The 24084-nt window shown below is 39.9% G+C and overlaps 4 protein-coding genes across 6 annotated transcripts; 2 read left to right on the forward strand and 2 right to left on the reverse strand.

Annotated features, from left to right (window-relative positions):
• The first annotated feature begins 1358 nt into the window (after positions 1-1358).
• Positions 1359-5749, forward strand: mrpl48 (mitochondrial ribosomal protein L48). 2 transcript variants are annotated; one of them, XM_036523446.1, is made up of 8 exons: positions 1359-1490; positions 1786-1844; positions 2382-2434; positions 2687-2772; positions 2981-3150; positions 4106-4208; positions 4477-4566; positions 5463-5749. In XM_036523446.1, the coding sequence occupies exons 1-8, from the start codon at positions 1470-1472 to the stop codon at positions 5535-5537; spliced, it is 657 nt and encodes a 218-aa protein (XP_036379339.1). In that variant the 5' UTR covers positions 1359-1469; the 3' UTR covers positions 5538-5749. The 2 variants fall into 2 exon arrangements, with proteins under 2 accessions (XP_036379339.1, XP_036379340.1); XM_036523447.1 differs by having other exon boundaries at positions 2403-2434.
• Positions 5750-9101: 3352 nt separating this feature from the next.
• Positions 9102-13867, forward strand: dnajb13 (DnaJ heat shock protein family (Hsp40) member B13). The gene is made up of 8 exons (XM_036525232.1): positions 9102-9235; positions 9313-9416; positions 9642-9803; positions 10312-10469; positions 10735-10848; positions 11059-11172; positions 11693-11769; positions 13714-13867. The coding sequence occupies exons 1-8, from the start codon at positions 9168-9170 to the stop codon at positions 13865-13867; spliced, it is 951 nt and encodes a 316-aa protein (XP_036381125.1). The 5' UTR covers positions 9102-9167.
• Positions 13868-14160: 293 nt separating this feature from the next.
• Positions 14161-18030, reverse strand: ucp2 (uncoupling protein 2). Its single transcript, XM_036525132.1, has 8 exons — positions 17934-18030; positions 17510-17665; positions 16444-16664; positions 15646-15856; positions 15279-15476; positions 14864-14965; positions 14511-14691; positions 14161-14424 (listed from the first exon to the last, which is right to left on the reverse strand). The coding sequence occupies exons 3-8, from the start codon at positions 16567-16569 to the stop codon at positions 14310-14312; spliced, it is 933 nt and encodes a 310-aa protein (XP_036381025.1). The 5' UTR covers positions 16570-16664; positions 17510-17665; positions 17934-18030; the 3' UTR covers positions 14161-14309.
• Positions 18031-19808: 1778 nt separating this feature from the next.
• On the reverse strand, positions 19809-24003 carry LOC118775378 (mitochondrial uncoupling protein 2-like). 2 transcript variants are annotated; one of them, XM_036525275.1, is made up of 8 exons: positions 23919-24003; positions 23602-23727; positions 22972-23105; positions 22521-22731; positions 21820-22017; positions 21535-21636; positions 21250-21430; positions 19809-20997 (listed from the first exon to the last, which is right to left on the reverse strand). In XM_036525275.1, exons 3-8 carry the CDS (start codon positions 23095-23097, stop codon positions 20883-20885), a joined length of 933 nt encoding a protein of 310 aa, XP_036381168.1. In that variant the 5' UTR covers positions 23098-23105; positions 23602-23727; positions 23919-24003; the 3' UTR covers positions 19809-20882. The 2 variants fall into 2 exon arrangements, with proteins under 2 accessions (XP_036381168.1, XP_036381169.1); XM_036525276.1 differs by having other exon boundaries at positions 22972-23183.
• Between the last annotated feature and the right edge of the window lie 81 nt (positions 24004-24084).

The raw sequence follows: 24084 nt of genomic DNA on the forward strand, positions 1-24084 counted from the left end.
CGCCACGTTTCCTCTGACTGCGTACATACACTGAAACGTCAGTGGAGGAGTCTGGGTGTGGTGACGTCATTGTTATGATGTCTGAAAGTCTGAGACAACGGTACAACTTTTTATTCAGTGTTCAGTCGGTGCTAGTCAACCGCCCTTGACTCGTCTTCTGCACCGGACATCTCGACAATAACAATGTACATATCCGACTTCTTGAGGACAGTTGGATGTGTTTTCAGTTCTTGCATAGCAAGTCTGGCGTGGGATTTCAATTGCTTAAATCCTGGTTAGCGGCAAGCACTTTAATCGTTATATGTTATGCCATAATTTCCATATGACAGGGCTCGAGACTAACTTTTCCACTGGTAGCACTGGTGCTACCAGCTCTCTCAGTTGGTCGCACCAGCACATGATTTGGTCGCACCCTTTTTTTTGGTACAGCATGGTATTAATCAATGAGCTTGCATGCTGATGAATAGTTGTCTTAATCTGCATACCCTAGTTTTGCATTGATGTAAAGATTGGCAGTGACTCGAGACTTGATATTTGCAAAATATTTTAATCTGAACATTAAGTTTCCCTCATACGGCAACAACGGGTACTGCGTTAGCCATTGTGGTTGAAAGTACTTTTTCTTCTTCACTGGCTCAGTCGGTGTCTCCCTGCCTGCACCTGCACTCTCCCTGCAGACTGCACTCTCATCATCAGTTGTGTCTGAGTCGGGACCTCTCGTTATGGAGGACAAAAAACGACATAAGCATAAATAAATAAATAAATTAAAAATAAATACATGTTGGGAATGAACAAGGCTATTTCTGTATTTTTAGATGTATTTATTTATTTTTGCATTTCTACATTTATTTATTCATTTTTTTCCACATTTATTTATGCATCTCTACATTTATTTATTTATTTCTGTATTTCTACATTTATTCATTTATAGCACGAATGCGACCACGTGAAATTTTAACTCGCACATTCTCAAAAAATGGTCGCAGTCTGGAGCCCTGATATGATGAGCATGTGTAAACACAAGTGGCGATATACAGCTACCTGGCTTGACACAGTCTTTACATGTCTAAATTCATGATCATGAGTTTGCAGCAGGAGATACGCAGTTCTGGTCATTTAAATATTGCACACATGCGATAATCAAGTTACCGTAAAGATATATATGATTTGCGCAGTGCCTTCGCTTTGAAGCGATGCACTTGAACAATCTGTACACCTATTTCCAAAATGAGTCATTGCCTTGAGAGTGATCAGTACGGGCAATATTTACAAAATCGTACAGTTGTTTAACAGAATAGCTGCTGGAAGCGGAACCAATATTGAGGATAGGTTTCTGAAGTTCCTTTTATGTAGACGGACTTGGTAGAAGCTTCGTCCACCCGCATCTAATGTCGGATTACACAATACAACAGATCATGCCTTTCGTTTCTATAATTTAATTACAGCATAAAATTTAACTTAATCGGACAATGAATAATCTACTTACAAAGGTAGGCATTATTTGATAATGCATAATATCGAAGATATGCTTGTAAGATAACTAGGTGGGATTCAGGGGAAGGTCATTAGCTAGTTAGCTAGCTAACTTAGCTCGCTAGTTGTGCTTTAACGTTAGCCCAGTGGTGGAATGTTAAAATGCTAGTCAGCAATGTTTGAATTTAGATAGATGTTCACAACAATGATTATGGACTTATTTTACTATGTTTAAGACAATGTTGAAACAGTCATGCTCCTCTGATGTGGAAAAAAAAAACTCTTAACACAGCCTATTCACTTTCTCATCAGTTACACTTCTCCGTCACTCATCATTCACGTGTACTGGTTCAGGCAGCATCAGTATTTAGGTAAGTCAACGTGGACGAAGCAATTTTGCATGGGTTTGTCAGTATGCTGGTTATTTGACGGCGTTCAATCCAAATTGGATATTAAATATGTCAGAATACATAACACGAGTAAAATCGAATGTGTTATATAGTGGTCGGTGTGTCATAATCATCCTTAATAAGATGCAGACGGTTTAAGGCGCCAACTTTAAAAAATATATCTTCTTAGACTGTAATGTATGATGTACCCAGTTTGGCTTTTTGGTCAGGAGACCAGCCTGATCTTTTGAAAATACCTGCAGTTTTCAATTTAGGAATTACTGGAAAACAACCGTTATCTTAGTTCGTATTCTGAGAGACTATGAAAGCAAACACTAAAAATATATATCTACATGGAGATGGTACATTATTATACATATAATCTTATTTCACAGTAATGGTATAGATTTTAGATGTTTTAATAAACATTTAAGTAGAGAAGAGTTTCCTTTGATTTTTGGTTTGAAAAGGCTTCAGTGTTTACAGTGACAGGGTTCATGGCATGTTTGATCATTTCAGTTTTTCCAATATATCCTTAAGGGCTTCACTGTTAAAGCAGCACCCACTTCTAGGTAAGATCATGGCAGCATTTTTAATATTCCCAATTGCCTTGTTTAAAATGAGAATTAAAGTAGAGTCAGAGTTATATATTCAGTTATGTTAAGCTATTTCAGAAATGAATTGTTTTATTAAAATGTTTTTACAGTGGTATTGCTGAGAGTTATTTTTAAACCAGTATATCTGTTTTAATAGAATAAACTGCAGTGTTTGAGCACAAAATCATGGTTGATAATGTAACAATAGGTGGCATCTGTCTTCCACAGGCACTCTGTCAGCTAATGAGAGACAGTACAGATCCATGCCAACCCATGGGATTGGTCGATACAAGTACCTATTGCCAAAAGATATGGTAAGTCTCCATTTATCTTTTCTAGAAGCACTCTTAGTTCAGTTACCCTATGGCAACTTTAAATAATTGTACAAATATTGTACACCAAACAATTTGCCATGCACTAAAGCCCTTGTAAGTAAATACATGTTGTTGAGATTAATGTAATATGTCATGGACTTGCGACACTGTGTATGGAACCAGACATCTCTGTGGTCTTTGCTTTCAGCCCAAGAAGAAGAAGGATAAGCTCCAGATGAAACAGATCAAACCAGGAACTGAGACAGAGTATGGAGTTGTGAATGTGACTGTCTCGGGCTATGACATGACCCATGTGGAGCACTACTCCCAGTATATACACAACATCTGCAACCGCCTCAAGATCAAAGTGGATGAAAGGTGACAGTGTTTCTAACTGAAGAGCTCTGAGCTGTATTTAGTTTATTTGAATGATTTCTTATGTAAAAAATTAGCCTTTTCTAGGTTTTCCTCTGACTATTTGACGTTACAGGCCATTAATTTATTTTACTTTTAATACCCTTTTCATTGACTTGAGTAGTCATTTACCAGAATCAGAATAAATAATTATTAGTACAGATAGTTCCGACTTTTATAACGCACCCCTTCAAAAAACACATATAGTTTGGACTATTTTCCCATAGTCACAATGTTACAATTAGGGGTTGCGTTCCTGAAAATGGGCTATAAGTCTTTTGAAAGACAAGGGTAGATAAATATGAGATTAAGTAAAATATTCATGCAATATTAATATTTTATAAACATTTATACGTGAAATACTGTATAAATATTAAACATTGTGAAAGTTGCTTCATGACTGTATACAAATTACAGGATGATAACAGACAAAATATGGTCTTCAGACATGTGTCTCTTCAGTGATGGGGCTAGTGAGACAGGATAAAAGAAATACATCTTATTCAGCTTCCCCTCAAAAGCTGATTGAATAAAAATAACAGACTAAAATAAGAAAGTAGACACAACAAACCCAAACAAAAAATCTTTGATGCTTTTTTCTTTATCTGGCTTCATCTTTTTTCGAAGCATTTTTCTTCTTCACTCTCCAGTCCTGTTCTTGTCCAGCTCTGGGGTTTGTCACATGCAAACAGCCAGTTGCGTAATATTTCTAAATGTTTTCTGTAATCATCATGACATTTTGTGTCAGTAAGCACCATATCCTTGCTACATTCATTTATTGTATGGTGTTCCCTGGGATTCAAGTTACATTTAATGATTTAAGAATTTATGTTTGTGTGCACATATGTGCCCTGTTCTGAAGATATGTTACGTGTAGCAACATTGTTAATAATATTGTTGTTCTTTTCTATCCTTACAGCTATGCTTTACCAACAAAGAGCACAGAAATCATGATTATGCAGGAGCAGGGCACCAAGATGTACGTGGATGCAGTGCTCAAGACTCACGAGCGAGTTGTCCAGGTGATAAAAATGGTTTAAAAAAGTGCTGCTGTTTCCTCTGTGTATTTCTCATTTAATAATACCACTAGTACCACTCTGGAAAAAGTAAATTAGTGTTAAATAAATTCAGCCCAGTTAATACATTCAGGTGGACATACCAAGCAGCACACCTTAAGCAGATGGCTTATACAGAGTTGACTGGTAAATGCCTAGTGTGAACGTCCTCACACTACTTGTATACAAAATGATGAGCAGTTACATTGGGACTTCCACATGTCTTATTTTTCAGTTGAGTGGTCTGAGCGCTACGATGTGTCCTGTGTTTATGGAGGTCCTGCTGAAAAACCAGCCAGAGGGAATCCAACTGACTTTAAAGGAGGTGAGGACTTTGCACCTGAAAGGTGTGGTATATGTGGTTAAGATGAAGGTGTACACACCATTGACATGTAGTGACGAACTGCATCTTTCGTTTTTCTTTACATGTCTCCCAAACCATAGTTCAGCTTTGACAGTTCAGTTGTAACAGGCATAATTATGGCATTTTTTACGCACACAGTTTTAGAGCACATTCATGGGTTCTTCTGCAAGGCAGCTGACTGAGTCCTGCTGTACTGTACTAGGGTAAAAAAAAATATATATATCAATTGACATGAAGTGTATCACAGAGATGGATGTTTATGCTGAAGAGGACAAAGTCACGTGATGACAACAAAGGAGGTGTAAAATACACCAATGACCAAAAAAGTGACTGTTTTTAAGTGCTGTAGAAATCATCTGTTGGAAGGAGCAACTGTAAAAATATATCTGCTTTAACAGTCTTTCATCTATGAGATTCTATGAGATTGAACCCTGGTCATGTTGTAGTCAACAACAGCTTGGATATCCAGTCAAGTTCAGGTTGTTGCCAGCATGAGGGTTTCTTGATCCAACCATTAGAGATATTAGAGACATGGATGAATAATATGCTAATGAATTTTACTTTCACTATCTACTCTGTTTTTTATCTCATAGCATTCTGTTCCCTACTCAGTTTGTGCATGTGAAAGTGGCATAGCATGTTAGTCACAAAAAATCTGCCTGTGTTACTTTACCTTGTTAAGATAAATCATTTCTGTATAATTAATCTGACACAATTTAAGTGCTCAAGCTTAGTAAGCAGCACAGTCAGAAAATGAGAGTTATGCAAATGAAAATTGTTAAGACTAATTGGTAAAAGGGCAGTTTTCTTCTGGTGGAGTCTGTCTTGAATGTTATTTGTTCTGTCTTTCACCCAAGCACACTGAGGCGGATTACCAGTCCAGATTCAAAGCACGACCAGAACTGGAAGGACTGATTGCACAGATGACCTGAAGAGGAGAAATGTCAGACTTTCCTACCCAGCCAGCCATCATCCCTCCCCTATGCAACTTTTACTCTGGTCTCTTGAAGATGCTAATTACATTGATGTATAAACCTTTCTGATCTGTTTTTAACCCTCCCTTAGTCTGGAAAAGATGCATATATGTGTATGTCCTAACTTTGGCCCAAATAAATGTGGTAATGTAAATGCTTTCAAAAAGCAACAGTTGATTCAAGATGCATTCTGTACTTGTCCTCATTTCTTAGTGACAGTCAGAGTGCAAAGAGGTTTCATTAGCAGGGATAATTCCTAGGCTCTGCAATTAAGGAGAAGCTGAAAAGAGAAAAGGATGTTTCTGTCTGGGAAAAGAGTGCGTGTTTGACCATAATTCTCTTCCAGTGAGTTCAATATAAACTGTGATATGGGGTACATCACACCTAATGAAGCACAAGGAACACTTAAAATCTGGTCTCATTTAATGGGATCATCTGTTGATAAGTGGCATACTCAAATACTAATTGCACAGATAAACTTTCAGGTGGAGATGGGATGTTAATTATTCAGAAAGCCTCAGTGTTCTTATTCTGCAAGTTGCAGTCATTTATTAAGATTAAAAGGCATGAAATAATGAGAATTGTTTTTTTCCTTTTAAAATGTAATTAATGTTGTGGTACATCTGCTTGCTAATGCCTAGAATTTTACATGTGTTACTGTTACTATGTCTTAATTCAACAGAACATTTTTGAAATCTAACCATGAGTAAGAACATGCTTTTGTATGTTAAGCTGCTGTAGTTTATTATGGATATCTAGATGATTCAGGCTCTCTCATTCCCATATCACGTTCAACAAACAAGTTCCGCCTGGCTGCCCAGGCAGCTACTAAAACATGCGGGTTGGAGTAGCATCTGTATTGAACTGCAGGGTGATGTCTAGGCTGGGAGGCTAGACACTGACTCATTGGGAAATTGAATGCGCTGTTAGCTATGTATTTCATGAGTGTAAGCATTGAAATACAGTAAATATCCAGCTGTATAAATGGATAACATTGTAAAGAACTGTAACCTATGTAAGTCGCTTTGGATAAAAGCGTCTGCCAAATGAATAAATGTAAATGTAAATGGAAGGGAATTATTAGACCATGGTAAGGCTAGGCTGTTACTCAGAACTCTTCGCTTAGACTCTTATGTAGTTAGCTTCTCCTTTCTTGATATTTGTGTTGAAGGAAGCCAGTCCGATTGAGTAAAGTACTCTTCAGGTAAGTAAGTAAGTAAGCAAGTAAGTAATAGGATCAACAGACATTAAGTTGTGCATTTATTGAGGTACATTTCACTTGCAAACCAAGTGTACTTTAAAAATACTTTTAACCAAAGAAAAATGCTGTTTTCCTAATGGCTTCATAATGCTTGATGGCTGTATTGTGTTATTTCATCTACAATATTCATTTTTATCAGGCTATTCGCTGACTTGGACAGTGGTAGGTGTCTAGTAAATATGTTAGGTCATGCTTGTTTAAAATGCTGTGGACATTAGAGTATTTATTAGTATACATATCTGTGAGAAGTTGCAATAAATAAATAATGTCAATACACATACAGTAGTGTACTTAGAATTTAAGATTTCATATTTAGTTTGACTGTTAATAATTAAAATGATAATAGATGTCCAATTCTGAATTAAAGGCCAGAGTGTCTTTTGCCCTGGGGAAGTACCTCACAGTTCAGCTCTGGTATATTGACTGATGGTTATTATACTACAAAGCTATTGTTCTACCACGAGAGTCTCCACAGAAGATCCCACATTGAAATGTGAACAGAATTAATAATCTCAGCTATCTGGTCTTGAAAAGTGGTGGTTGTACTGTTTCTAAACACCAAGTAATGTTCTTTGTTCCAGTTCACAGCTTGTCTAATTCTGCTCTTTTACCATTGCCAAATCAGTCCCCAGGGGGAAGACGCCAGGCTGCAGTAAGCTGTCTCTCTTTGCATTGGCACGGCACTTTGAATGTTTCCCAACATGTGGGTTTATTCTCTGACATCAGAGAGAGAGACGCTTGAACCCACTGGGATGAAAGAATAATATTAAAATAGGTTCCACAGAGGGAAGCTTCTCTCTCCCATTGTTACTGCAGTCTGCAATGTATTACATCATCTGTCTGGAGTGCCATCCCTCAAAAAAAACTGCATGGTATTACTAAACAGGCCCTGTTGGTGTCTCTCCCTTGCTCAGTGTCCATGCCAACAGCATCTGACCAGTCCAACTCATCCAGTTATGGGGCTTAACTCTAGATCTGTCACAACCTGTCCATATTTCCCAATGTTGTCTCCTGCAGAATTTAGTGTACCTGCCTCATAACTTGAACTCAGGCAGACTAAACTGAGTTACACTGCTTCCTTAGTCTAACATTTAACCCTACAGGTTGACTTGTGCCCTGAGCCCCTCTGCCACTGGTTGTCAATTTGCCACTCTATTCTGCAGTTTTATGATTTTTAGCCTCAAAAATTGGCATAAGATATACTGTAACCCACTTAACATTTCCACTGTCATGCATTGTTTCACCTCTGCTTATTCATGTGTTTTACAGTAAATGAAGAAAACTAATAAAATTACAGTTTGTATATTCAATTGTCATACAATATTACTGTTGGATACTGTATTATTGAACGCCAGTGATGAGTCTTTTGGACTACAGTGTCAGCATTGAGTATTAATGTATACCATAATCCTTTTAGAGTTTGTCAACTACTAAATGTTATTTCTCAAAATGACTTTACAGTTGCTTAATCTAGCAAAGATGGTAGATTAAATACTTGAAGAGTGTATACAATGCTACTGTGTAATTGTACTGCATTAACTAGGTAACTAATAAGAAACAGACCACTGCTTTTGAAGACAACACCTACAGTGATTTGGCTATGCTATGCTAAAGGCATACTTTACCATTTTTACAGCTGGTTAAAAAAATTGTATTAAAGATAGCTGTGACAATGGGTTGGCATGGAGGCATGCATTGAACACTACTTTTCTTGAGTAGAATTTAGGAAGCAGACAATGTCAAAGTAAAGTGCAACCTAGACCTGTTTCTATTGAGCTTGTCATTGAATGGAGGCTCTAGTACCGCTGGTGGATGCAACCAGCAGGTCAGCTATAGTCTAATTAAGATAATGTAAGTCATGTAAGGCGATGATACAATTCTGTACCACAGATTTTGATTGGCTATTCAGGATGTTTCCGTAACAACCTAGCCCACGTTTAATATATCGGCTGGTTTCTCCGAAGAAAACAGTATATACATTATTAACAGGTCAGACATTGTGCTACTCTGTTTTAAAACCCACAGACAATTCTATTTGAAATGTAATTTCACTCAACAGTTTTAACAGAATAATCAGACTGACAGCACCATCGCACGGACAAACTCCCAGCAATCCATGCGGCACTTACTGCGCCCATAGCAACGAAACCTGGCAACCGTCAGCGAATTGGTAGTTGTACTGTCACAGCTACTGTACGTGTGTTTAGGCTGTTTCAAGCACCAGATAAGTGATAGTAATTAATCCTTAAACAGAACCGATTTCAAGTAACAACCGTCAGAAGGTTTATAGGGATACAGCGTTACTTGCTGTACTTTTTCGGTTCAGAATGAGTCGGGATTACTATGCATCTTTGGAAGTAAATGGAAATGCCACAGACGCCGACATTAAGAAAGCGTAAGCATGATTTACTTTCTTAACTTAACTCTTTTTAAATAATGCAAGGTAACTTACTTTCCGACGTATCTTTGTAGTTACCGAAGGCTTGCGCTGAAATACCATCCTCACACAAATTGTCAAAGAGGTGCTTATGAAAAATTCAACCAGATTGCTGAGGCCTATGATGTTCTGAGTGACCGTAAGTATGTCCACCCTGGACACTAACTGAATGTTGTAGCTTAAAAAACACAACTTCCCATTGTATGAGTGGACAAGTATGTCGTCAGTAAAAAGGATGGATGCCTTTCAGGTTACCCAAGTTCATGTACAACTTTGGTTTATGTTGTATGCCATGAGAAGAATTAATGTATTTCTGCCATGCTCATTTATTTATGTGTGCATTTGTTTATTTATCACTAAACAGCCAGGAAGAGAGCGACATATGACAAGTTTGGGGAAGAAGGTCTGAAAGGGGGCATCCCGCCTGAGTGTGGAGGGAATGGGGCTTGGACAACTGGGTATACCTTCCATGAAACCCCAGAAAAAGTCTTTAGGGACTTCTTTGGGGGAGACAATCCTTTTGCAGGTGAGAAATTGATATATTACATGTCATAACTATGAATGGATCAATGAGACAATTTGTAATTTGAATTGATTCTTAGTGAGACACAAATACAGTATATTCCCTGAATGAGGTCAGAGATTGTGTTGAAGAAAAGAGAAAAGAACATAAGAAAGAAATTCCAGGTCAAATTTCAAAGAAAAGGTTAACAGTTTTTGTCTGAAATTTATGTTTTAGTTGCTGCTCATTTTTCTTCTTTTCCCATGTAATATTCATTGCAGACAATGCACATCTCCAACAGTTTTATTTTTTTAATAATTTATGTTATGCCACACGTTTGCATTTGTGGATCCCCGCTGGACTGAGACTGAGAGAACTTCACTGCACAGCCGTCAGCAATTCAAACCCATAATCCTCAGATTGTCTCTAGCCCATTCACCACTGTGCAACACTACTGGAGTAGGTTAGGATTAAATGTTAAGAAAAACAGCATGACTGTTTTTCCTCCATCTCTGCCACCCTTCACCTCAAGATTTCCATGTGGGGGATGGAAGTGAGGCGAGCATTCGGTTTGGGGGTTTACAAGGACGGGGGGTGAAGAAGCAGGACCCCCCAATAGAGAGAGATCTGCACCTGTCTCTAGAAGACCTGTTCTTTGGATGTACCAAGAAGATCAAAATATCTAGACGGGTAAGAGTCATTAGGTGTGCAGCCTTGGTTTTATTTTACCACATATAGCCTCTCTGATGGTGTAAATTAAATTAAAGGAAGTGTATAATAGAATCACGCAGCATGTTGTGGCAACAAGACGCTTTCAGCCTACTGTGCAAAAGACCCAGATTCCTCACTTGATGGACTATGTAAACTCTTATTAAAGACTACAGCAGAATGATACTTTTAAAGGCTTTTAACTTTGACTTTTACTGACTGAAAAGGCAAATGTTTTTCAAACCAGGTAATGAACGATGATGGACACACCTCCAGCATCAAGGACAAGATCCTAACCATCAATGTAAAACCAGGCTGGAAACAAGGGACAAGAATAACTTTTGCGAAAGAGGGAGACCAGGTGATCAGAAGCAAACATTTTGAAGTACAAACCCCTGACCAGGCCAAGCAGCTCATACAGTCTTTGCATCTGAAATATCCAGTGGAATTATGCAGTGTTAATTTTGACTGGTCAATTAAAAGGTTATGGGGCAGTGATTATTAATTACAGGATTAATCAGTATGATCAAAGTGTGTGCTGTGTGTGTTTTGATATGGCTGTACTTCCCAGGGACCAAACAGCATCCCAGCTGACATTGTGTTTGTAGTACGGGAGAAGAGCCACCCACGGTTTGTCCGGCAGCAGGATGACCTCGTCTTCACATCCCGTGTTGATCTGGAGAAGGTGAATGACTGATTTTTTTTTTTGTTCAATGGGAGTGTTTAAGTCTGTGTTGTCTCATTTTAGATATAGATTTTTCTTTTAGTGAATTTTGTGAGGGGAAGTTGAAGAATATTTCTTTCCTTCATCCTTTGTATGTATGTGACGTTTCATGAATGCAGTCAGATTTCATATAAGCAACCATTGTCTGAACAGCTTTGATCATTTAATTGCATTGACTATAATCAAATCAGCTGCCAAGAACCCTGAGGCAGATTTTAACAATTGATGCTATGGATTCCCACATAGTGCTTTTGCTGCTTCAGTACACTATAAGGCTGAATCCTAAGTGCTTTGGTAAGTTCATAGTGAAGGGGATTCATGAAACCGTTTTAGGGCAGTGAAATTATGCCATAGTTATATTAGAAACCAAATGTGTGTGTGTGTGTGTGTGTGTGGGGGGGGCGGTTCACTTAGTTTCTGCAAGTAAAACACATTTTTCTAAAATGTGTTTTATGTGCCATGTTTTGGCCTTACTGCACAGGCACTAACTGGCTTCTCTGTGGAGGTGGAGACTCTAGATGGCAGACTTCTCAACATTCCTGTCAACGACATTGTGCAGTGAGTTGTGCTTTTACTTTCACTTATAGCAGGGGGACAAAAACTCTGGTCCTTCAGTGTGTGTGTGAGGCTTTCCTTCTTCATTTTCTTCAAAAATGCCAAAATTGTTATGACCTTTTAGATTTTGGACAAAAGCATTTTATTTTTGGGGTGCTATCACTGAGGTACAATGATGGTTTTAACCCCACTCTGAGCCTCTGAGGGGAGCTGTTGTTCCTCCACTCAGGTTGGCCTCTGTTAAAGGGGTTGCTCAAAACAAAACTGAGGGTGTTGTAACTGGTAAATGTTTTGGGGAGAACTACTTTGTATTTTACAAAAGCAATGTCAGTATTGTTAACATAGTCAAAATCTCATTAGTTTTAGGTGTTTATATGTATGCGTGTGTGTTGGGGAGTGACTGTGGAATTAAGGCTATTTATGTTGTCTTCAGTGTCAGTGTTAATTGCATGAATTGTCATAGAAACCTTGGCGTTAAAGTATGTTTTCTGGACGTTTATATGGGTCAGCTATGAGCTGGTGTATGTCTATTTGTTTATCAGTCCTTCCCTGGCCTATCCTGTTTTCCCAGTGTCAGGAACATGTGTCTGGGTGAGATAAGTCTAGATGATGCAGGACCAGACTGCACAGCCCTGAGTTCCCCCAGACGTGCTGTAACTTTGCACTGAAACTGAAAATCCACTGCTTTCGTTCATACTGTTTCATAACAAACAATACTTATGTTGTGCATGTATGACTTTTGGGGTTTCCGTTTGTGGTTTGAATTCCCGATCCAACCAGATTTAAAGCCCATGGACCTAATTTGTCAACATGTGCGTTGAACTATTAGTATATTTGTTCTTGCACACAAAATGTAGAATGTTCCTTCTCCTGAATGTTTTTTGAGATAAAGTAGGTAGTACTGTTGATAAGTCCCGTGTTGTTTTCTAAATTCTGTCAAATGTGTATGAGTGTTTGATGTTGGCCATAATATTTGTGAGATTATACCCGTGATATTTCATAGGTGTCTTGTAATGTCATGCCATCTTTGGATGACAGCCTGCAGTAGTGGGTCGTCTCCCCTTGTGTGGCTGCACTGGGATCCAATATTTCTTGTTAAAAAAAGGGATGTAGCATGGCACCAATTAAAGACTACAGTGATATCCGAGGATAGCATGCCTACATCTTGATAATCTTGTGACTCTCTCTTGCTAAATCTGGGATTAGCTAGGTGTTTGAGAGGTGCAGGATCAGCCATTTCACATCACTTGCATTTACTTTGATCCCACTCATTTTTTATAGAAAATTTTGATAGGTTGCATGCCAAATGCACACCAGGCTGCACTACTCAGTAGGTTAATTGGTAGCAAATTTCAACAACTTTGACTATGCCTCTATGTTCTGGTACATGTTTTAGCTCATTTTATGTGCATTAATAATAGTATTATGTACTTTGAAAGTTATTTCTTTTTAGGAACTTCTCAATGATTATACTTAAATTGTCACTGCAAATACAGTGCTATGCCCTTGTTCCAGAAAGTACGCCCTGGGGCTTCATTTACCTACTGTGTGTTGATGTTTCACTGTAAACTTTGTTGGATCATATTTAGGAACAGCTTGTGATTTTTCCATAATACCAAGAATTTTCCACCCTTTCAGACTGCAAACTAACATTTCCTTGTGGGTGAATAATGGTTTTGCAGGTATGCCTTCAGGTATACTCCTCTTGAACTGCCCAGGAATATTCATGAAAAAGCATTTCTGGAACATACAGATTATGCAAAGTAAATTATCAGTCGTGGAACTAGACAAATTGTTCTTGAGTTCTGAACTTGTGCTGTATGTCTGTATGGAATTTTCAACGCAAACGTCAAGTGTGCAGTATTTCTCGTGTGTCTGAAATGTCAAAGGGTGAGGCTTTGGTTTGGTCTTCACATTCAATTCAAACATTCATTCTCTCCTGTCCAGCCCCAAATACAGCAAAGTGGTGCCTGGTGAAGGAATGCCCTTATCCAACAACCCTAGCCAGAGAGGAGACCTCATTATCCAGTTTGACATCCACTTTCCAGAAAAACTCTCTTCTGAGAAGAAAAGACTAATCAAGCAGGCCCTGACCACCTGAACCGTTTGAACAGCTATACTTTTATGGACAAAACATGCTTTGTACCTATGAGTTCAAACTAAATCATGTTCATATCTGCTGACATTCAACTATGTTCTGTTTTTGTTTTAAATGCTGAAACCATTCAGTTGAGTGAAGACTTGTGTATGTGCTTTGTAACACTGGATTCCTTCTCGATAACTGTGGCAAGGTTTTCTCCATGATTGATGTGTACCTTTTTAATGGAACATATTAGAAAAAGTAATGACAGCAAAACTTTTAAGACTTATTTATTTTCCTAGACTTTTGTTGAAAGCTTCTGTAATAGGCTTTAAAAGTAAGTCCAGCTTTTAGCCTTGGGAAACACTTAAGTGAGCAACCAGTGATGAAACGAGAGAAAGAACTACAAAAGAGGTAGATGAGCTAGGAGTTTAAACGCAGCAGGAAGTGATATCAGCAATGTTCACAGAGGAGTAGCCCAACTGTGGCGAGCTGCCATCATGGCACGTTTCAGTTGCTCATAGGTAACGAACATCACCACATTCCAGGAGCCCAGCCGCAGGAAAGAGGGCATGAACCTGCCAAGACAAGGAAGAATGAACAATGTCATTTCCTGCTGAGGACATTTTGGAATAGGTTGTAAGATCAGAAAACCATGCATTACCCCTTATAGAAAGCTGTGGGCCCCTCCTTTGTAAGCATTATGAGAGCACAGTTTAAGGCGCTGCGATACTGGCCGTTGGCAGAATTCATGTATCTTGTCTTCACCACATCCACAGGGGAGGCAATGATGGTGGTGCAGAAGCCCGCTCCGAATGCAGAAGTGAAGTGGCATGGAAGGTTATCTGTAGGACACACAACATGCATGGCTATACACATACAAAATATGCACCGGTATTTCAGCTGCACAGGCTTCAATGTAAGAGAGCCATTTTTTTTCTTGGAAGGGACACTAAATGAAATTTTGTCCATCCTGCATACTGCTCAAATATATAGCTCTTGGAGGGAGAAACATACCTGTCATTGGAGTGGTTCTCAGGAGAGCGTCTTTGATGAGGTCATAAGTCACGAGCTCTGTGCAGTTCACAATGGCATTGCGGGCAATATTAGGGGAAGTTCCTGCCAGGCAGAACACAAGGGCCGTGTATGCAAAATTAAGGGAGAGTCACACTAGACAGTGAAAGCTGTGGTCAACAAAAGTAATCAGACAGCAAAGTGCCACATTTAGAATACAGTCTCAAAGTGCCTCTGCTTCGCAGCTTGTTTAAACCTTTAAGAGTGGTAGCGATGGGGGAGGTGGGGATTGAGTAATGTGACTGCTGAACTTGTGCTGAACCTCAGCATTTGAAACACGACTACCTCAGCATTTACAAAAGAGCACTTTCCCCCAGAGCCTACTGTGGAATCACATTTCCCCTTCCAAGAAACGCACCTTTCCACAGCCCACGGATGCCCTCCTCCCTGGCAATGGTCTTGTATGCATGTATGGTGCCGTGGTAACGTTTGTTGCCACCAGCGCTGCTGGCCTGTGCTTGGAAGCGGACCTTCACCACATCTGTGGGCTGAGCCACAGCAACTGCCATGGCACCAGTGGTGCAACCCGCCAGCAGGCGACTGCCGACTCCCACATCTGGTGAACAGAGACATTCAGAGTTACATTACCTACTCCCAGAGATACTTTGCAAATATAAAACCTTCTTAAGTCATCCAGCCCTGTTGATATGATAATGTGGTTGAAGTGCATTTATACTAGTCTACCAGGCATCTGACGGGTGAACCCATCTCTCCTGTTAACTTACGCTCTGAACCCTTGGTGTAGAACTGCTTGACAGAGTCGTAGAGCCCAATGCGGACTGAGGCAAAACTCATCTGTCTCTGGAGCCCTGCCACCAGCCCGTTGTACAGACTCCTGGGCCCCTCTGTACGCACCATAGTGGTAATGGTGCCAAAGACGCCGCGGTACCTCATCATCTGGACATCAGCAGTGGCAGCTTTAGCCTCACCCTGGATCTGTACAGGACAAAAGGGGTATGGAGAGTCTTTACAGACACTGGGGGGGAGGGGGATGGGAGAAGGGCCAACCCAGCCCACTGCAGCTCAACAGTATCCATCGCTTGAGGTCCTGGGACTGTGGACTTCTAGGGCATAAGCACCTTCTGGAGCATCTTACACTACTATTGAAGGAGGAAAGTGGAGAGTTGAGAGAGAGATACACAGAATATTTGATCAGTACATGTGAACTCGGGTGTATTCAAAATCCAAAAAGTCAGTTTGTGTAAAGTATAATTGTGTGATTTGGTGGAGACAAAGCCTCCCCCTGTAAGGAGTGGTCCAAGTTCATTTAAAAATGAATGTTTGAACACTTGAACAGAAATTACTTCCCCGCCAAAATAAGTAAACTGGTAGACCAACAAGATAAGGAGTTACCGACCCCTAAACTGAACTTTTTTCTTAGCCATTTTCTTAAATTAGTTTGCACTGGGGGGTAGGACCATTTTTAATAACATACGCTTACAGGAGTGATTGAATCATCAAACGGCACTTCTGCATCAACACTGTGTGCTCTCTTATACCAGTCTCGCTAGGCTCACTCTCACCTGTAGCCTGACTTTGGCTGTGTCCAGCGGAAAGGTGAACAAGTCAGCGATGCAGGCCGCAGTACCTGCCCCAACAAACTTCACAGTGGCTGTGGGGGGCACATCAGCAGGTCCGAATCCAACCATTTTTTTTTTCTTTCACCAAGATTGAAGAAGTTAGGAAATCTAGCAAATGGCTGGAGTGATGCAGTGAAGACAAGGCAGATGAATGCTACCAAACCCTAGAATGGAACATATGTTTTGGTCAGAAATACTTTTGGGATGGAATATGACCGTAGAGGTAAGAAAACAATTTTGGGATATAGAAAGTCTTAACAAAATATATATTGAGCATTTTTATTTGTTAAGAACCTTTCAGTGATTCCAAAATTAAGTTCAACTCTAACTTGAGTACAGCAGTTTCCTGTGTGATTCAAAAATGTAATGCATCTAGCCTGGGGCTGAAACCAACTGACAAAAGAAAAAAGAGGGCCGTGGCATGTCAATGTCGCCGCAGAACGCACTGTTCCCTACCCCAGGAAGGGTGGGGGATGGGTGCTGTGGGGGATGGTTGAACAACTGAACGCGGAACAAAACCTTGTGCAATTTAGCCACTGAAGCACTTTGCGGAACCGAGGCGGTGCACCCATTGGCCTCCGACTGTTGCTATGGCCAAGTATTGTTCAACAAAGGGTAATGCTGCTGTACCAGGGCTACCTTGTTTACTCACAGGGTTCATGTGCCGAATCGCAAGCAACCCAAACGACAATGGATTGAACCGACACGTGACGCGATTAAATAACCTACCCACAGTTTGAGCATGAAAAGTTTACATAGTTTAATTGAAAGAATTTTCAATCAAGCATATACAATTTGTCAATTTAACAAGGTGTATGCGAAACACTGTAGCCTACCCATCATGCACGAACTTAATTTGTAGAACAAAGTTTGGAAATGCATCACAAGCAGGTTAAGGCTACAGAAAATAGCAAAGTGTTCATTTTCCGATCTGACATGATTGTTGTCTATTGCCTTTTGGTTTCGGGATGGCTCGGTCAGCACTCATAGTGCGCAGCATGTACGTTACCTTTTTCTCGCAACTCCGGCTGGCGAGACCGAAGATCAGGATTCTCTGAAGGTATCCCTCTCGTTGAAATTACTTTCAACTATTATTTGATTGCTTTGTTCTTCCATAGAAATGCGTCTAAAAACGAAACACTTAAAAACCATACTCTAAAAAATCCTGAAAAAAAGACATAACTGAGTTAGAATAAATAGAAGTCATGCTCGCAGCATGTAAGCCATTCTAATATGAAACTCTAATATGAAAGTTTAATATTTATTACACTTCCACCACTTCTTCACAGTTTAAACTACTAAACTGCTTCGTAACATTTTTCTCTGGCCGTCATGTTAGCAAAGCTGACTATGTATAAAGATGCTATTAGTTATATTAGAATCAGAGAGACGACAGATGTAGAGAATAAAACATTCAAAAACGATTGTTTTACCTTAAATTAAAAGATGGAAAAGTTAAGAGAACGACAAGTATATAGTTTCCTCGCCAACAACAGCAGTAAGTGTCCGCAGACCCAACGCCGATAGCAAGCTCACAGTGGAAGGAACCTGTGACAAGCAAATTTATAGTGCTTTTAAAAGACTGTTACGTCACGGCACCTAAACTGCTTTGTTCCAGTTGAGGATGCGTGTCCGGCACAGCCTTCGAGTCTCAGTACACAACTTAATCCAGCTTTCTATCGTGTCTGTAAACTTGGGGCGATGTTCGATAGTCCATTTTAGCACTCACTAACTTAAAAAAAACAACCTCAAACTCAGGTAGATTATGAGTGGGACACCTTTTGATTTTTTTCAGTCTTTACATTTCAGAAAGGAAACTTCTGAGCTGATCGTCACAGCGAAGGCATTTCATACTCCGCTAATCAAATATGTTCTTAAGTGGAAAAGTTGTTCATTTTCTCAATTAATTTGTGAATTCTAATATGATAGTACTACCAAAGTCCATTTGTGGGCTAGATTTAAGTGGTTAGATTCGTAGAACGGTGTAACTATTGTAACCATCGCCGTAGTGCGGGTAACATTTTGAAACTGGAAGTTTTGCAGGGGACGTATTGGATGCGTTGACAATTTTAAGTTTTAATAGCAACCATAGAACCGTTTAGGCAGTATTGAGGAAATGCACACGTTTGAACACTTTCAGTCAGCGAAATGTATTAAACATTTTAATCAATTATAACAATAATAAAACATGTAAACCACCTGCAGTCTAGTCAGGGGTCGTTAGTCGCTCTGAAAAGAATGAACTTCATTTCAAGCAGTAAAAGTTGAACAGAAAGTTGGTACAGTAGCAGACTTGAAAGAAACATATAGGTGTACACAACTTAAGAGCTGTGAAAAGTCACTGCAAGTTCCCCCCCCCCCCCAGGAAATATTGTCATACCAAAGGTGGAATAAATGGTTAACTCCTGTAAGACATAGTAGGAGGCACAAGGGGTGCATTTCAAATAAAACAGTACATGAATAAAGATATGGGCTAAACTATTCGGATTGATGGTGCATTTATAGAGAACAGTCTGCCTGGATTTTCTAAAGTATCAATCTCTGTTAATTACATTACACGCTATTACGCATGTAGCAATATGTAAAAAGTATGGATAAGGCATGCAGCTGTACAGGAGCCCTGGACTGGCTGGATTGGCACTGGCATGGCACTGGCATCGCTTCAGCAGGGCCCTAAATACATTTGCCCCTGTCCCTTTTGGATTTTTCAACATAGTGAGGCACATCTGCTCACAATGATCCAACTGTGAATGCTTAGGAAAAATGTGCCTCAAAAGATTTCTGGTGCAGGGTCAGTGTGTATTTAAGAGTATGGAGTAGCAGTTGTAACTTTAGGTTACAGAGGCTTGGAAAATGGTTGAACACTATGGGCTCTTGATGTTCATGCTGCACATTTTGGTTGCTCCATGCTGGTTATGGTTGGATAATCTAATCTGTGCTGAGCATTATGTTACATGCACAGTAAATAATTGTGCATAGCAGCATCAACAAAGCCATTAACACAATTTAAGTCTGCTCACTTCTAGATCAACCACAAGCAACCTGCTGCATATATTTATCTTGAAGAACTCAAAGCTATAATGTTATTTTGTGAATATTATTTGGAACAGAAAGGGTTGTTGTACTTGTGGTTTAGAACAACCGTCCGTTCCATTTTTACATGACACAAGTTTGTAATAATGCACTTTGCTGAACTGTGGTTGTTTTTTTTTATTGTATAGTTCCAAAACACCTTTGATAGGGATTTTTTAAGCACAATAGCATGGTACCACCTAAGGAATAAAGAAGGGATTTCATCAGACACATATACAGACCTACTTTTTATTGAAGCATTTGTAACTGGGATCATTACAAGGCATTGCTGAAGTATCCCACAGCAGTTCAACAGCAGTATCCCATCTGGGACTGAAGTCCCTATCTATATACACCTGGGAATGCAGCACCTCAACCTCTGTACCACATTTTGCACACATTCAGTGTAGCCATCTGTGGTGTTTAATTGGACAATTTCAAATAGCTAAAACCATTCCTGCATTGTTTTAGTCAGCAAAATCCCAAATATTTTCTTATACTTTTTCAAGCAGGGGTAATCCACAAAATGGAAGTTCCTCTAAGGGCACCATAACATGGTTTCAGTAGTGTGAGAATGTTTATTTTAGCTGGGATCATCTCTATTGTCCTTGCTCTGCAGCAAATCAGTGTGTTTTCTTTCATTTGTAGTGGTGTGCCATCTCAGCAGACATAGAGGCACCCTGCTCCATGCTGGTACTAGACATGTACTGTGAATACAGGAAGCTTAGTGCACCAGGGAAGAGGTGTCAATGGTGACCTCTAAGCTTATGCATGTTAATGGATTTTTGGGAAAAAAAAGATTGAAAATGAAGCATTTATCTTTAAATTTATTTGAAATTATAACAGTTGTAAAAATGCAATGGTGCAATATATACAATTTTATAACCTAGTTTTATCGACCAGCGATAAACCAAACATTCATCTAAAAAACACTTGTAAACAGATAGAGGTCAGAGTGAACTAGCAATTGTAAACACCCCTTAACATATCATATAGAATCTTGTGCAGATCCAAGTTTTGTTAGGTATACTGGGCGGTTGCAGGGGGCAGTGAAAAAATATTAAAGTGGGCTTGTTCAAGTGTACATTCTGACAGATTGACAGAGGAGGTTGCAGCGAAACTAAGACATGTCACAGGGATAGTCTCTCTGCATCATGACAAAAGAAGAGGGCATGACCTTGTGCCAGAGTGCCTTGTCTGTCATATCTGGTCCCTTAATGACACAGAAAGTTTCCTATTCATGCGCCTGCAATGTTCCCAAGGATTCTACCATTAAGGTAATGAACAATGAAAACCTGGGCACAGGCAGCTCAGAAGGAGCATTCCCATGACTGCTGTGCTCTCGTCATGGCTCTCTTGATCTGCTCGTACGAGACAAACATCACAATATTCCAGGAACCAAGCCGTAGGAAGGAGGGCACGAACCTGGAAGAAGATTAAAAGAATATCATTACCATGAACCACAACACTGGTATGAAATCAGAATGGAAGGTGTGTCAAGGCCGTTCTGCTTCAGGCAGTGTAATCAAATACCGGGCAGTGGGAGAAAAACTGAATACAATTTGTGACTGGATTATTTACAGCAGGAGCACAGGTGTGTACTGCAGCATTGGTCCAAAAGCACAGGCCCTATAATCCTATCTCCGAAAGCCTTGGAGATGGATATATTGTACATACCCTTTGTAGAAGGCGGTTGGGCCTTCCTTGGTCAGCATGGTGACAGCACAGTTTACGGCACTGCTGTACTGGCCGGCAGTGGAGTTCATGAAGCGGGTCTTCACCACATCAACCGGGGATGCCACAATGGTGGTGCAGAAACCAGCACCAAAAGCAGCAGTGAAGTGACATGGCAGGTTATCTGTAGGACACACATTTACATGTTCATTGTGCTGCCAGTTTAAATTCCTATCAAGTCAGTTTGCAATGTCACTGCTGTCTTTTTGTGACTGAAGTACATGTCACCTGTCATGAGGTCATATTTCAGGATGAGCTCCTTGATGATGTCATACGTGACCAGCTCTGCACAGTTCACAATGGCATTGCGCATTATGTTAGGCATGCAACCTAAAGAGACAAACAGAAAAAGACAAAATGTGTATCAGATTTTTTTCCAAAAGTGAGGAAAAATAATTACTGTTAGATGATATAGACGTCTGACAGGTTGATAAGAAACTGCAAAGATGGTGTGATGCTATGTTAGAGCAAGGATGTGGCAGATTAATTCTCTGTCAGTTAGGGCCTTCCTACCTTTCCAGAGCCCCCTGACTCCCTCATCCCGGGCGATGGTTCTGTAGGCATCCATGGTGCCATTGTACCTCCTCTCCCCATCTGCAAGCCGCACCTGGGCTTGGAAACGTACTTTGACCACATCCGTTGGCTGAGCAAACGCCACAGCCATTGCCCCTGTTGTGCAGCCTGCCATCAGCCGACTGACAATACTGGCATCTAAGAGGGAGGTTGGAAATTCAGAGGTTATTTTTAGATTCTTGATCTTTATAAGCACAGAAAAAAGTGAGATCTAGGTTCAGGGGAGGATAGTCAATTTCAGACATTCTGTGGCAATACTGACTTTAAAGATTGCAGAGATGTGAGAGAACTTCCTTCCTTAGACAACCTCATGTGCCCTCAGTATAGGAGCTGCTGATGTTTGTAAGTCATACAAACTTTGCCTGAGATTTATTAAGATATTGTGTGATATTGTCCTTTTACTTATTTGCTATGGGTACAAAAAACTGTGAACAGGTTTAAATCTCTACAGGTAAACTTTAATAAGTTTAAGTCTCAGTTAGTCTAGTATCCCTGCTGCTGCCTCCTGTGAATGATGAAGCCTCTGCCCAAATCTGCAGGCTCTTGCTCTGCACGGCTCAGAGCCCCTTGTTCTTCTTGATGACATTATAAAAGTACATTACAGTACTTTATACAAACAGTGTATAGAGGGATGGACTTACTGTCTGATCCCAGAGTATAGAACTGCTTCATGGAGTCGTAGAGCCCGATGCGGACTGAGGCAAAACTCATCTGTCTCTGGAGCCCTGCCACCAGGCCGTTGTACAGACTCCTGGGCCCCTCTGTACGCACCATAGTGGTAATGGTGCCAAAGACGCCGCGGTACCTCATCATCTGGACATCAGCAGTGGCAGCTTTAGCCTCACCCTGGATCTGTACAGGACAAAAGACATATATTGTCACCCTTGGTTCCGCTGGTGTTTTCCGTCACACTTGTAAAAACAACGTCTGTAAGATGTCTGTCTTGAGATCATGGTGAGAATTTTTTTTTATTACTGAAAAATTAGCAAGTGATTTCAATTGAGTAGAGGCGAAAGAACCCCCCTATCCTAGAGCAATTGAGTGACACTCAGAAGGTGTCTCTATAGGCAAACATGCCTGTTCCTAGCTCACCTGCAGCCTGACTTTAGCTGTGTCTAAAGGGAAGGTGATGAGGTCAGCAATACAAGCTGCGGTTCCAGCTCCAAAAAACTTTATGGTGGCACTGGGTGCCCGGTCTGTGGGCTTCATGCCAACCATGTCAGCAACTGAAAAGATTCAAAGAAAATGGCAATGGGTCCCTTGTCTCACGTCAAAAATACCCTGCAGTACTGTTCTGCCACAGCCTGAAGAGGGGAGACAGAGACCACACATTTTCTCAGGTGTTTACACTGCACACTGCACACAAGGCACACTGGCATATACTCACAAAACTGTGAATAGGCCCCCTTTAAATTCTCTGCAGTTTCTTTTTGAAGGCATACACTACTGTTATGTACATAAGAACTCTGAATAGCTTCTAAGAAGATGTGTTTTCTGGTAGTTAGTGAAATCATAAATGTGCAATAGTTTGTTGAATGTGATCTCCCTATTGATGCTTCTCCCATATAGTTATAATCAGAGAATAACACTAATTAAGATCATGATGACAACATTTATTTAACATTTTTTACTGCTTTTTAAAAGAATTACAATTACAATACAGTTGTCATACACAATTTACACATATACAATTTTCAACGCATCTATAAGTATTTAGATTACCTGGTGATACAATGACTCAGAGTCAGGTTTCTAACAGGTTGCTCACAAGCTTCTCTGTGGAAGGTGTATTCCAAACAAGGGCCATATAACTGCATAAGGTACTACACCAAAGCAGCATTCCACTCCCTGTGAAGACATTATTATTATTATTATTATTATTATTATTATTATTAAGTAGTATTGTTGTTGTTGTTAAATACTTTAAATATTACACTCATAAGAAAGTTTTATGAACCTCCGTCATAATTTCACATTAAAATAAAAATGATATTAGTTAAATATAGTTGAAAAAGAAAAATGCAGCCTTGTATATTTACCTGATGGAAATGTATACTGTAATCCAGTAATTGAAATCAAAAATGAAAGTACAAATATCCAATATTGGCTAGTCAAAGTGTGCTGTGTTGCTTCAAGTGCAATGACATCGTCAAACCACCTTCAAATTTATAGACGGCTCTTCTGACGTACTGAAGGGGGCCTGTC

The sequence above is a fragment of the Megalops cyprinoides genome, chromosome 3, assembly GCF_013368585.1.
Source record: "Megalops cyprinoides isolate fMegCyp1 chromosome 3, fMegCyp1.pri, whole genome shotgun sequence".
NCBI classification, from domain to species: domain Eukaryota; kingdom Metazoa; phylum Chordata; class Actinopteri; order Elopiformes; family Megalopidae; genus Megalops; species Megalops cyprinoides.

Bases quoted from the DNA above. Each gene is read 5' to 3' on its own strand.
- mrpl48 (XM_036523446.1), top strand. From the start codon at position 1,470: ATGAATAATCTACTTACAAAG. The intron at 1,845-2,381 runs GTAAGTCAACGT...TGATCATTTCAG, and splicing joins CAGGCAGCATCAGTATTTAG to TTTTTCCAATATATCCTTAA. The intron at 4,209-4,476 runs GTGATAAAAATG...CTTATTTTTCAG, and splicing joins CTCACGAGCGAGTTGTCCAG to TTGAGTGGTCTGAGCGCTAC.
- dnajb13 (XM_036525232.1), top strand. From the start codon at position 9,168: ATGAGTCGGGATTACTATGCATCTTTGGAAGTAAATGGAAATGCCACA. The intron at 9,804-10,311 runs GTGAGAAATTGA...CTTCACCTCAAG, and splicing joins GGGAGACAATCCTTTTGCAG to ATTTCCATGTGGGGGATGGA. The intron at 10,849-11,058 runs GTGATCAGAAGC...TGTACTTCCCAG, and splicing joins TTGCGAAAGAGGGAGACCAG to GGACCAAACAGCATCCCAGC.
- ucp2 (XM_036525132.1), bottom strand. From the start codon at position 16,569: ATGGTTGGATTCGGACCTGCTGATGTGCCCCCCACAGCCACTGTGAAG. The intron at 15,857-16,443 runs GTGAGAGTGAGC...TGTCCTGTACAG, and splicing joins CAGCCAAAGTCAGGCTACAG to ATCCAGGGTGAGGCTAAAGC. The intron at 14,425-14,510 runs GTAATGCATGGT...TTGTCTTGGCAG, and splicing joins CCCACAGCTTTCTATAAGGG to GTTCATGCCCTCTTTCCTGC.
- LOC118775378 (XM_036525275.1), bottom strand. From the start codon at position 23,097: ATGGTTGGCATGAAGCCCACAGACCGGGCACCCAGTGCCACCATAAAG. The intron at 22,018-22,520 runs GTAAGTCCATCC...CCTCCCTCTTAG, and splicing joins CTATACTCTGGGATCAGACA to ATGCCAGTATTGTCAGTCGG. The intron at 21,431-21,534 runs GTGACATGTACT...TGTGTCCTACAG, and splicing joins GAAATATGACCTCATGACAG to ATAACCTGCCATGTCACTTC.